The following is an 11697-nucleotide window of genomic DNA, read 5'->3' on the forward strand; positions in this document are numbered from 1 at the left end:
TAATTCGCATTTTTATTACGGCTGCTGCTTTTTCCTTAGACGTGTATTGGACACACGCGATGCATTCTTGCTACCTTCTATGTACTTTTTTTGTTGCTCCCGGCGATGTATGCCTTGTCGTTACGATTTGCCCTGTATAATTATAATTGTTTTTACTTTTTTGCCTTGTACTGCGCGTTGTATTTAACACATTGTTACTATCGTACTTAATCCGTTATTTTGCCCCCCCCCCCCCTCCCGCCCTACTCTATTATGCCCTTCTGGGCCCTGTAAGGTATTGTGAATAAATAAATAAATAAATAAATAAATAAATAAATAAATAAATAGTGCTTCAGCACAGTAAGAACGCCCGTGTGTCCCAAATATTTCCGCTCTTTACCCGAAGTAGACACTATGCCAAAGTGGAAATGAGGTTTTGAATACAAAAAATAAACTGGTTAATTTGATGAAAAAAGCCAGTTTGCTTCCCAGTTCTGCTCTAGGAAAGCAGCGCGCTGACCTAGAAAAATATTTTTATGTGTAATTACCTTAAATAGCTGTGTGCGTAATGTCATATGTAAAGTTTGCTTATAGCATTTTTGGTCTCGTCCAAAAACACAATCGAAGCACAAATACTTGTAATGGATTCTTGAACTCTGGAATACAGCGTTTTTTTATAGACCTTTTAATCCGCCTAAAAGCTGGGCCACCAATTCTTCGGCAGGCAAAGCTTCAGACCACGGTCTCCACGGCAACGCACTGTAACAAAAACAAAATAAGGGGGGGGGGGGGGTAGGAAACGATAATTTTTTAACAAAGATGCTGGGTCTCTGTCTATATGATAGCTCGATTCTTGACAGCTTAGACTATGCTGACAAGCGTACCGCTATGTCAGACTTTAATCTCAGAATTAAAATACTGGAGCAACTCAGCGCTCTAGTGATCGTGCAGACATCGCATGTAACTTGCTTCTCTTATCAACAACAAGAAGCAATTACAGAGACAACACTTCGTCGAAAGCCTGATGTAGGGCACCTAATTGTTTTTTTCACAGATTTACATTGTTGTTTACATACAGTGACTGAAATAAAGTATTTAAATTACATAATATGAGGGACTGAACAACACAAAATACAAGAGGAAATGTACCTGAATTTTGCTCATTAAATACGCCTAGCTCACAGTGAGGCATTATTGTACTGCTGAATGCGAAACGGAATAGGAGGAGCAGCACTTTGTTTTAACACTGCTGTGGCGGGAGATTTTTTTTTTTCGAGTGCCAGAAAGCTCATCTTAGTTCACTGCATCTTCATTGGTGTGGTCATGATTTACCTAAAGGGACCGATAACTGCACCTATCATGAGGTTATGGTAGAAATGAAAAGATTTGTCTGGTATTGTAAAAATCGAGCAGTGTAATATTAAAGAAACTGGAATTATTATATAAATTTGGCGTTGAAAATAACATAGAACAAACTGAACCTCACCATAATCGGTGTATTTCATAATGTGAATACATCTCGGCAAAATGCTGCTTATATGTTGTTAAGTACGTCGTGTTCGTTTTTAGAAGTTACATTAAATTACATTACATTACATTGCATTACAGCTTACGCTCTCTCCAGTGCGCCCGTCGATAAAACGCAACGCTCTCTTCAAATGACCGATGAAGAGCTTTGAGCCTTTGTTAGTAGATGGCGCCACTGCGTTTTGCGTTCCTTGGTTGGAGTGGCAACCACGGTCCACTAAAACTGCCGTGGACGGCACGTACTACGTCACTGTGCCGTAACAGTTTTCGGGGCGGAAAGTGAAATGGATGCATCGTTGTACTAAAGCTTTCTAATTTCTGTCTTTATGCTGGCTTAAAGACTCAGATAAAAAATTCAGTTGTAAGTCCAGCGCTGTGTGTGTGTGTCTTTATCTTTCAGTCCGTGTCTTTTGAGCGCAGGTATATTTTCAAAAAGACTTTTGGCTCGTCATTTTTGCCGACGTGCAGTCGCTGTCGCACTAGCTGATAATGGTTTCCAGCATTGGATATATAAAAACAGGTGAATCAAGTTATAGGAAAATTCTCTATAAAAACCGTCTACAGAGTTTCTGACAAAACCGTTGTAGTACCGAGGCCTTTGGAGACGTTTTTTGGTTGGAGAAAAAAAATTACGTCTTTAAATTTTGCTTGTCGGTGTACTTTGAACGGTCTCTTACACGCACAAGCACGTGCTCTAGCAGTGCGCAAAGCGGATAGCGTGGTACAATAATGTATAGTTTCAACAAGTGAGTGATGTATAGAACAAATTCGGGGGACACTTAAGCTACGCGCAGTGTGGCTCCACCTTAAGATAGTGTTAGTGGGTCCTTTCAGCGGCCTGCGATGCTCGAACACGGGCACTGCTTTTTATTTCATCGCTTCTTAAATTCTCATGTTAGTTTTATGTTTAATCTTTTATTTACCACAACACACGCGAGGGCTCCCTCTAAGCAAGTCGAACGAATGTTCCTGAGTGGTCGAGGGGTAGCGCTCCCGGTTCTCGATCCAAGGGAGTCCCGGCTGGACCACTTTTCATTTAAGACCAATTGCTTTTCTTCTTTCAGAGGCACTACGTAATGGGGGCGCAATGACGTCACGACCCTGTAGGACAGTGAGGAATTGCGCAGTGACGTCATCACTGTTGAGGTGCGATGTCGTCGCGGGCTGTTTGAATTACCCGCACCAGGTCATGGAGTTATGACGTCACGAGCGTCTTGACCAATCCCGGTTTTCTCGACAGGCCGACGCTGATGCCGGGTGCTCCCCGGAACGGAGCCCTTTTTCGCTATCGCGTAAAAACAGCCTGAATGATCTTAGCTTATTATTCCATAACAGTGACCACCTGACGGCTTCAAAGACGCTTAAACTGATAGCTCCACGTTCATGTCTTGACATCTGGCAGTAGTAGTACACACGCGTAGTAGCTGACGAAAAGCAAACATGCATTGATTTAACACGGTGGAAAACTTGCGCGAGTTGATAGAGGGTCATGAAAAAAAAAGACAGTGACTGTTTAATTTTTAGTTGAAGAATGGAGTCTGGAGACCGTGTATGTACTTACAGCGGTCAGCGCAGGGACACTGCTTGTGGTACACTCCACCTTTGACTTCGGAATTATGGGAGCACCTGCGTCCGATCTGAAGCTTTCTTTGGCAGGTGTAGCTACCATGCTTGAAGTGTCTCAGGCAGCACCATCCCGGCTTGCATTGCAGCGAACTTCGGCAGTGGCCTCCGGCAGCCACGGATCCCTGTTTTAAGACAGACGGAGCAGGAAAGGTTTGAAAAACTCAGACATAAACTGCTTTTAGTCTTATAAGACAGTGATCGAAAAAAAGGTCCACATCAAGAGAAATGGCGACCTCGAGCAAGACAATTAGTTTTGCAACACAAAACACCCACTGTTAAAGGATGGTCTCTGTACGACTACTGCACATGCTTCTGTACGTGTCTCTGGACTGTACCAACCACAAGCTCTAAGCGATATCGCAGAATATTTTGCCGATTTCTTAATGCCATCTGACTGGATAAACCACTTCACTTCACTTCCCTTCTTTCATTTTAATTCGTGAAATGGTTTGGTTTATGGTTTATGGCAGTTTAACGTCCCAAAGCGACTCAGGCTATTAAGAACACCGTAGTGAAGGGCTCCGGATATTTGGACCACTTGGGGTTCTTTTACACGCACTGACATCGCACAGTACACTGGCCTCCAGCATTTCGCTTCCATCGAAATGCTACCGCCGCGGCCAGAATCGAACCCACGTCTTTCGGGTCAGCAGCCCAGCGTCATAACCACTAAGCCAACGCGGCGGCATTAATTAGCGAAATAAATCGATCATGTCGAGCATATCGTGCAAACTGGCTTTGTGGTTGCAAGGGTTTGCATGATTATTTAGTCGACTTTACGGTAATCCTCCGACTAGCAGCGAAAGATACAAGCTCACTCACGTACGTACTAAAGTTAAAAATATGATGACTATATGCTGTGGCGTGTTTCGGAATGAAAAGTGCAAAAAAAATATTCAATTTGAATTCCTAGCGTCTTCCTCATTGAGTATAAAGCCCTCAGTCCAGAATCGCATTTGCCGCTGCTTTTTTGCAGCTCTGCTAGGTCAGCCGTCGCTGTTCTCACGGGTTGGTGCTCGTCAAAGCAGGTTCGCAGGAAGATGGGAGGGTTGGCGTTGGGACATCGGTTCGAGGGACTGAGGCACTTCCACGTGACGTGGTACAGGTATACTTCGGCCCCGCAGGATATCTATTTCTGCATTTCTGTTAGGGGTAATTGAAAGGAATTTTCTGACAGTCGCCGCCATTGAACCGCTTCATCCCTGTGCACGTGTCAGTGTGGTGGTGGTTTCGGTAGTAATGCACACTGGCTGTGTAAGCTTGCGGTTCCAGTGGTGCTTAGTCCGGGTCGGGCAGCTCTTTCTCTGGCGCCTGGTTAGCGAAAGTGCAAGCTAACGCATTAGTGCACCCGCCGCGGTGATGGCTCAGTGGTTAGGGCGCTCGACTACTGATCCGGAGTTGCCGGGTTCGAACCCGACCGCGGCGGCTGCGTTTTTATGGAGGAAGAACGCTAAGGCGCCCGTGTGCTGTGCGATGTCAGTGCACGTTAAAGATCCCCAGGTGGTCGAAATTATTCCGGAGCCCTCCACTACGGCACCTCTTCTTCCTTTCTTCTTTCACTCCCTCCTTTATCCCTTCCCTTACGGCACGGTTCAGGTGCCCAACGATATATGAGACAGATACTGCGCCATTTCCTTTCACCCAAAAAGCAATTATTATTATTATTATTATTATTATTATTATTATTATTATTATTATTATTATTATTATTATTATTATTATTATTAATATTATTATTATTATTATTATTATTATTATTATTATTATTATTAGCGCGCTCACGTTCAGGGAGGTAGGCGTGCCCAGGAATTCAGATGTTCTGCGCGTTGGTTTGCGTGTTGTGGTAACCGGCGAGTAGGTGGCGTAATCAGGCCTCACGGGGAGGAACGACATGCTGCTTGAGAGTACACAATAACGATGTGCGTTTTGTCTCGTCGGTTGGGGAGGGCTGCATGGGGTATGGCCAGCGCTACAGCGTTCTCTACGCCTCTGCGCTGAGTCTCGTTAGGATGGTGTCCACCGCCATCGGATATCCTTCTCTGCACACTACCTTTGAGACATCGTTGGAAGCAGGGAGTATCTATAATGCGATACAGCGCGAATAAAGACGGGGACGAAGCGAGACAAGACACCACAGCGCTGTCCCCGTCTTTATTCGCGCTGTATCGCATTATGGAAAATTACCAACTAGCCCGATCTGCCACTCTTGCAGGGAGTATCTGTGCGCAAAAGCGTGCAGTATATTAAGATTTCCGTCCGAAGTTCGAGCTAGGGCTTCCGTTCGTGCTTCTCTGCGCCCGTTGTGATTATCAGGGGGTGCAGTGTGCGGGAGCAGGGCTACCTGTATTTTTACTGTTATCGAGGGTACCAGAGGCAGTGGTTGGGGCATATGTGGTCATGTCCAACCCGGTGTGCCACCGCCAACCTCCACAGGGTTGCGGACGCTCAGCAAGCCCTATGCGGAGGAATACAGCGGAAGCCACGTGGGCCGTTCTGACTTCAGCGCGCCGGAGAGCGTCAAGATGCCGTTTTTTTTGCGAGATTTTTGTATGACATTTGGTACGTGATTCGGCTGATGGATGAGGGCTTGTACGATTCAGAATATGTGATTTTCTTGTAGCCGTTGTCGGTGGTTGGAGATTCTCCGGACCATGTGGGCAATCTGCATGATTTCCTTGCGTAGTGCTTTGTGTGCCTTGTGTCAAGGTTTGTGGCCCTCTTGAATAGTCGAATTTGCGGTGCGTAGCTAGCCTTCGACGACATAGCTAAATCACCAGCTCATTTCGGATATTCGCTGCACTGGCGACATTCTTCTTGTGAAAGCCTCTGAGATAGTACGAAAACGCACAAGAACGTACCGTAGCATGTACCGAATAGATGCTACACATCAGATTTCACGTGTGCGGCACTTGGTATTAAGGATGGAACAGACAGCAAGCACTATGTAGAAAACTGGAGCCTTAAATAATACAGTGAAATTGGAAACTTACCGGCCGGAACGTGACGGGCTGCTGGCTGTCGGGGTCGATTGGGTGTTGCTCCATGTCTTCATAGTTAACGTCTGGCAGTGCCCTGGCAACCTCTGACAGCAGCACGAAGCCAATTACTGCTGCTGCTGCTGCTACTGCTACGCTCATGGCTGAACCGAAGCGTCACCGCTGCTACTCGCAGTATTCCGGTCGGCCGACCTCCTCATATCGTCTCTAACTTTTGCACCATGATGTACCTGACCTAAGGGGCATCTGGCTTGCGTTCCCGAAGAGAACCTGACGAGAGAGACAGGCTAATAGCCGAGGCACTCAGACCTCTATGAAAGTCCTGGAAAGGGGCCCCACCTAATGAACCATTTACGGATTCTTTGGCGTGATTCATCGATTACTGTCATTGTCACACTCACAAACACGCACATATACATAGGCACTGCGAAGCCTGCGTCGTAAGGCGACAGGTATGCCTGGAGGTATAAATTTATGCCGCGACGGAGTGCAGCTGCATCGCCAGGGGGACGTGAGTGCAAGCAGAATGGAGCGAGCGTTGGTTGGTTGACACAATGCTTTCTTGAGGTTCAAAAGAATCACGGCCCGCCCTATGGGAGCGGGCACGCAGTGGCACGAGGCTTCAGACTTCGCTGGCTGCTTTGACAGCCTGTGAAACATTTAATGTCGCTGTCATTTTTCCCTTGAACCCTTCATCAAAACGCCGTCGACAAGGTAGGGATTGAACGCGCCACTGCCTTGGGGGGGGGGGGGGGGGGGGGGGGGGGGTGGGGGTGGGGGGGGGGGGGGGAGACCGCTCGCTGAACAGCATAAAGCGCACCGGCACGTGACGATTAATTCTACTTTTGTTTTAGCGCTTATTTTCCTCTGGTGTTGATGTTTCACGTCACCTGCAGACTTGACTCTACACATATTGGCGACTGCTAACTTTGCACTTGATATGTCCTGTAAACGTCGTTGAGCGCGGGCAGTTTGTGGTACGGTTTTTGAGTCCTTACGTCATTACGTGCTTCAATTTGCGGCGTCTTGCATGCCGTCACCACGCACTAACAGGAGGATTCACAGCCATTGTCTTAACTTGGGACCTCCCAAGTAATTACATATTAAGTAACCACCTTTGTATACGTAATTTACCCTTACTAAGCTGTAGCATGAGGAGGTGAGAGAGATTACTTTTGTTTTCAAGAATGAGTACTGTGTCCTTTTGCCGGAATCACATATAGGCTAGAAGAACGCCAGCGAAGAGGTTCCAGTATTTCCAGGTTCAAGTATTTTGCTCTCTTTGAAGGCAGTGCAAGCAGTTAAGGACACTTCGGTTGGTTGAATTCGTAGCAGTGAATGACAACGAGTCGTAATTGAAAACGTAGCGGTATTTCAAGGTGCCGTGAACAAACAGGCCCGCATGGGATGTCGTCCGACTGCACCCGAAAGCCTGGTTGAAGAATGACTGTTTAAAAATAAAGGTCGTAGGTTTCTTGTTGCATGTGTTTTAACCTGGCGCTGACAGATCCATAACTTCATAAACTGCGTCCATGACAGCACAAAGGCCTCTTCCATTGACCTCCAGTAAATCCTGCCTTCCGCCGGTTGCGTCCACCTGGTGGTCGGATTAAGCCACACTATAATTCGTAAAATATAGTCCGATTTTGCGTAAAAGGTCCCTTAAAAATCGTTTTATAAGAAAAGAAAAACTTCACAGCGGTTAGTGAACGCCATACAAGGAATAATGTCCTGAAAAAATTTTTCTGATATATTGAACAGGATAGGAAGGATTATATGCTGGATATCTAACTCTTGCCGTCTCCCTGAACCCCAGTTGTCTGTTAAATGTAACCTCTACTTCTAAGTCATAGACTGGCCACACAACGCAGTGGTAGTAGACGCTGGTTTTGGCAGCGTACCGATTTGAACGGAAGGAAAATGACGCGCGCCAAATAATTTCGGCATGTGACAATTGATTTTGAGCGCTGATGGCATACCCAAAGGTTTCTGCATTTCCGCGTTTTGCGAACAAATACGAGGTCTTGAGATCGTCTGAAAGGATCCGATATCGCCTGACATAGCTCGTTGTACAGCATGGTGTCGTAATCAAAATACGCCTGCCATATTCATCGGAATGATGCAGACAGAAGCGATGTTGTTGGAAATCATCTTTACCCCGTGGTGAAAGAAAGTAATCATTTGGCGTCGTCGACAGAACGGTTCTTAAGAATCAGGTTTCAAGCTCCTTTTTCAAAGTCGTGATATGCAAGGAGGAAACCCGACGTCATACCGCGCAGAGATCAGAAAGCCGCGTCTAAAGGACTGCATATCTTTCGAACATGTTTCCACACGTTGTCCGTAGTCACCGAGCTATGCTGGTTGATGTGCCTGGGCAATTCCAGATGATAGCCTGCATTGACGCCGCATCTGTGCGGCATTTGCAGCTGGTGCCCTTCACGTTACCGAAACTAACGACCGTGCGCAGTTCTTGGGAAGGCGTTTAAAAACGCTCTGAGATAACTCAAGCGTTGCCGATGTCTCTTTTTTGGCGCGCGAGCTGATTGACATTCGTTTGAACCTAGTTTCTTTTTGACGCTTGCAGGCAAGCTCAGGTCTCTACACTGAGACGGCCGAAATGAACACGAAGTGAAAGGGACTTTTGTTTTATTGCGGAGGCTCCGCCGGTAGAGTTCGCGGCGCTAGATTCATATATTCGCCGTGAGATCGACCTACAGGTGGCGGCACCATCGCTTCGCTTGTGTGGATCGGCAGCAGCAGCGGCGGCTCCTTTCCAAGTTTACGGCTGGTTTTTCTGCAACGAATGCGTGCCCTCTGCAATGAATGAGGGATATAGAGATTAAAATGTTCCGATTCTGCCCAAGAAAACGTAGAATCGGCTAATGGTGTGCGAAAAAAGCGCGAATTGTAGGAAAACAGGGAACTGGCAAGCACCCACATATTCCCTGTTTTGTGATTTACTCATATGGCGCTGCAAGCGTTTACCTTGCACTGCCTGGTATTTATGCTGCGACACACTAGAAAAATGACATTTTTGTTTATTGTTCGCCTTTTCATCAGCGCACGCGCCACTGTTAGTCTCCGCAGAAGTTATGTAGTTGTACGGGTCTCAGACAGGCAAATTTAGAGTCACTTCCGGCAAGTGCATTTCGCCCCTCGACGTGTCACTGTGGCGACACGGTGCTAGACGTGGAACAAAAGTGCCATTCTGAATGGGGTTTCTTCCAGAAACTTACTTCGTATGCGTTCTCTCTCTCTCTCATATTTTTGAGAGGCGAAGCCGCCGCACCTGTTTTCCACTACAGGCGTTTCCTTGGGCAAAGACACGATGAACTATGGGAAGATGTTCTACGCCCACACAGGTGACCTTCGCGCTGACCTGCCTCAACAATAGAGGCACGCATCTGATTCGCCGGATGCCTTGAGTCGAGGATTGAGACGATTAAATGCACTGCTGGCAGCCTACTACTCGGCATGTTTTTCTGAGACGATGAAAGCACATATACTCTGGCTAGAAGACGTAGACACTGCTCCGAATTGGTCCCACAGAGGAACAAGGCGCCGACATTTTACAGGAACTTTCGCCATACAGAAAAACTGACGGTTCAACGACTTTGTATTATCGATAGTGATTTTTATGTTGATATTACAGAACCATTGACCTTTCTGCCGCAGAATGAAATTCTACTACAGAACAATGAAAACAAAAAGAACCTAACATTCGTATTTTCATCGACTTTACTAAAGCATTTTATCTTCTGATTCATGACAGCGAATACTAGCGCTGCGCTCTTACTCGGTACTGATGAGGTCGAAATTGTAGAAACTTTTAAGCCGCTTGGAGCCATTTGACGCATGTATGAGGTGAAACAATCCCTTAGGCCATAGCAATCAATATCTGCTGGTTTTCTATCAACGTGCCGTTATGAATTTTCCTCTATTCTAAAGCTGTTACTCTACCACGCAACACTGCAGTCACAGTTGAACTACTTCCATTTGGTAGGGGCGACAACGTCAAGTACTAAGCTTAACAAATTATGAATTGTGCAAAAGAAAGAAATTCGGCTTATTGCTGGAGCCGGGCACATTAAGAACATACGAAGATTTTTTTCAAAATAAAATTGAACTGTTCATGAGCTGTATGGATAGCGTTTACTGTATTGCTTTAAGTTTTTTTCTGCCTATAGTTTCTGAATTTCTTCGTTTTTTTTTGCCGAACAAACGTCTAAACCGGAAAGAAAAGAATAACACTATGCTCTGATGAATGGGCTTTCGCGCCCACTCGAACTAAATGTAGCAAGTAAGCATTGCAGTTCTTAATACCGCAGATACTTAATAAAAAAATGAAAGTAACGTTTATTCCTTTCTCCTGAGCATTTCAAACTTAACTTTGTAAACAGATATGGGCAGCGTTTCCTCCGTATTGACCTGCACGTTTTAGTGTAATTTTACAGTACTTCGAAAATTTGCCCCAGTGCTGCTGGCGGTGATGGAAAATTTAATTTTATTAAGGGTGACTGTGAGACCGGTCATTGTGGGCGGGTCCTCAATCCAGGATTCTGAGAAATACTGCTATCCTGCTGCTATCTAGCCCACGCGTTCAGCCGTCACTGATAGCTGAGGCTTCAGCTGGACAGAGTAATTTTTTCATGAGGAGGTGGTGAGGTAGGGTGCAGGGGGTTGCCGGGGGGGGGGGGGGTGGAGGGTTTGAGCACTCCTACGTGGAGTGATGCAGATTGGGTTATGCGCTGTGGTATGGCGGGCAGTGCTAGGGCAGTGCTGACGCCACGCCATGGAGTCCGCTCTGAGGAGAGATAGCTAGAGTGATGGAAGTCGAATGAACCGGCGTTCGAAGGTACTTTGCGGAGCATGCTTCTAAAATGTGTCAGTATTGACTGCTTAGCGGTTAATGCAGCTTTGAGGAGGAGTCGTAATAATAATAATTGGTTTTGGGGAAAGGAAATGGCGCAGTAACTCTCATGCATATATCGTTGGACACCTGAAACGCGCCGTAAGGGAAGGAATAAAGGAGGGAGTGAAAGAAGAAAGAGGTGCCGTAGTGGAGGGCTCCGGAATAATTTCGACCACCTAGGGATCTTTAACGTGCACTGACATCGCACAGCACAAGGACGCCTTCGCGTTTTGCCTCTATGAAAACGCAGCCACCGCGGTCGGGTTCGAACCCGGGAACTCCGGATCAGTAGCCTCGCGCCCTAACCACTCAGCCACCGCGGCAGGTCCTCAATCCAGGTTTCTGAGAGATACTGATATCTTGCTGCTCGCATAATTTATTTCTGTCTTTAATGGCAGCCACATAGTACAACGGAGCAGGTGCTGCACTGTGCCTACAAGCTCTTTTTATCTTGTAGGCAAATTTAGAAGTGTGCCAGAAGTCTACAGATAATGTGCTATCGAGGACAATAGTTGCCAGGACCCGGAAAGATCGCATGAAGCCGCTAACTATCATATTCATAGTTTGGCATTGGCGTGAGACCACACGCTTGTGGAGATGAAAGTTTGGAATCACGTTATTTAAGGTGAGTTCGTAAAATGTGGTGACAACTGTCAG

At 46.3% G+C, this 11697-nt stretch overlaps 1 protein-coding gene across 1 annotated transcript; it reads right to left on the reverse strand.

Annotated features, from left to right (window-relative positions):
• Nucleotides 1–641: 641 nt before the first annotated feature.
• Nucleotides 642–6447, reverse strand: LOC144107362 (uncharacterized). Its single transcript, XM_077640357.1, has 3 exons — nucleotides 6123–6447; nucleotides 3068–3254; nucleotides 642–738 (listed from the first exon to the last, which is right to left on the reverse strand). The coding sequence occupies exons 1-3, from the start codon at nucleotides 6267–6269 to the stop codon at nucleotides 674–676; spliced, it is 399 nt and encodes a 132-aa protein (XP_077496483.1). The 5' UTR covers nucleotides 6270–6447; the 3' UTR covers nucleotides 642–673.
• Nucleotides 6448–11697: the final 5250 nt, after the last annotated feature.

Source organism: Amblyomma americanum, chromosome 10 (genome assembly GCF_052857255.1).
Source record: "Amblyomma americanum isolate KBUSLIRL-KWMA chromosome 10, ASM5285725v1, whole genome shotgun sequence".
Classification (NCBI taxonomy): Eukaryota; Metazoa; Arthropoda; class Arachnida; order Ixodida; family Ixodidae; genus Amblyomma; species Amblyomma americanum.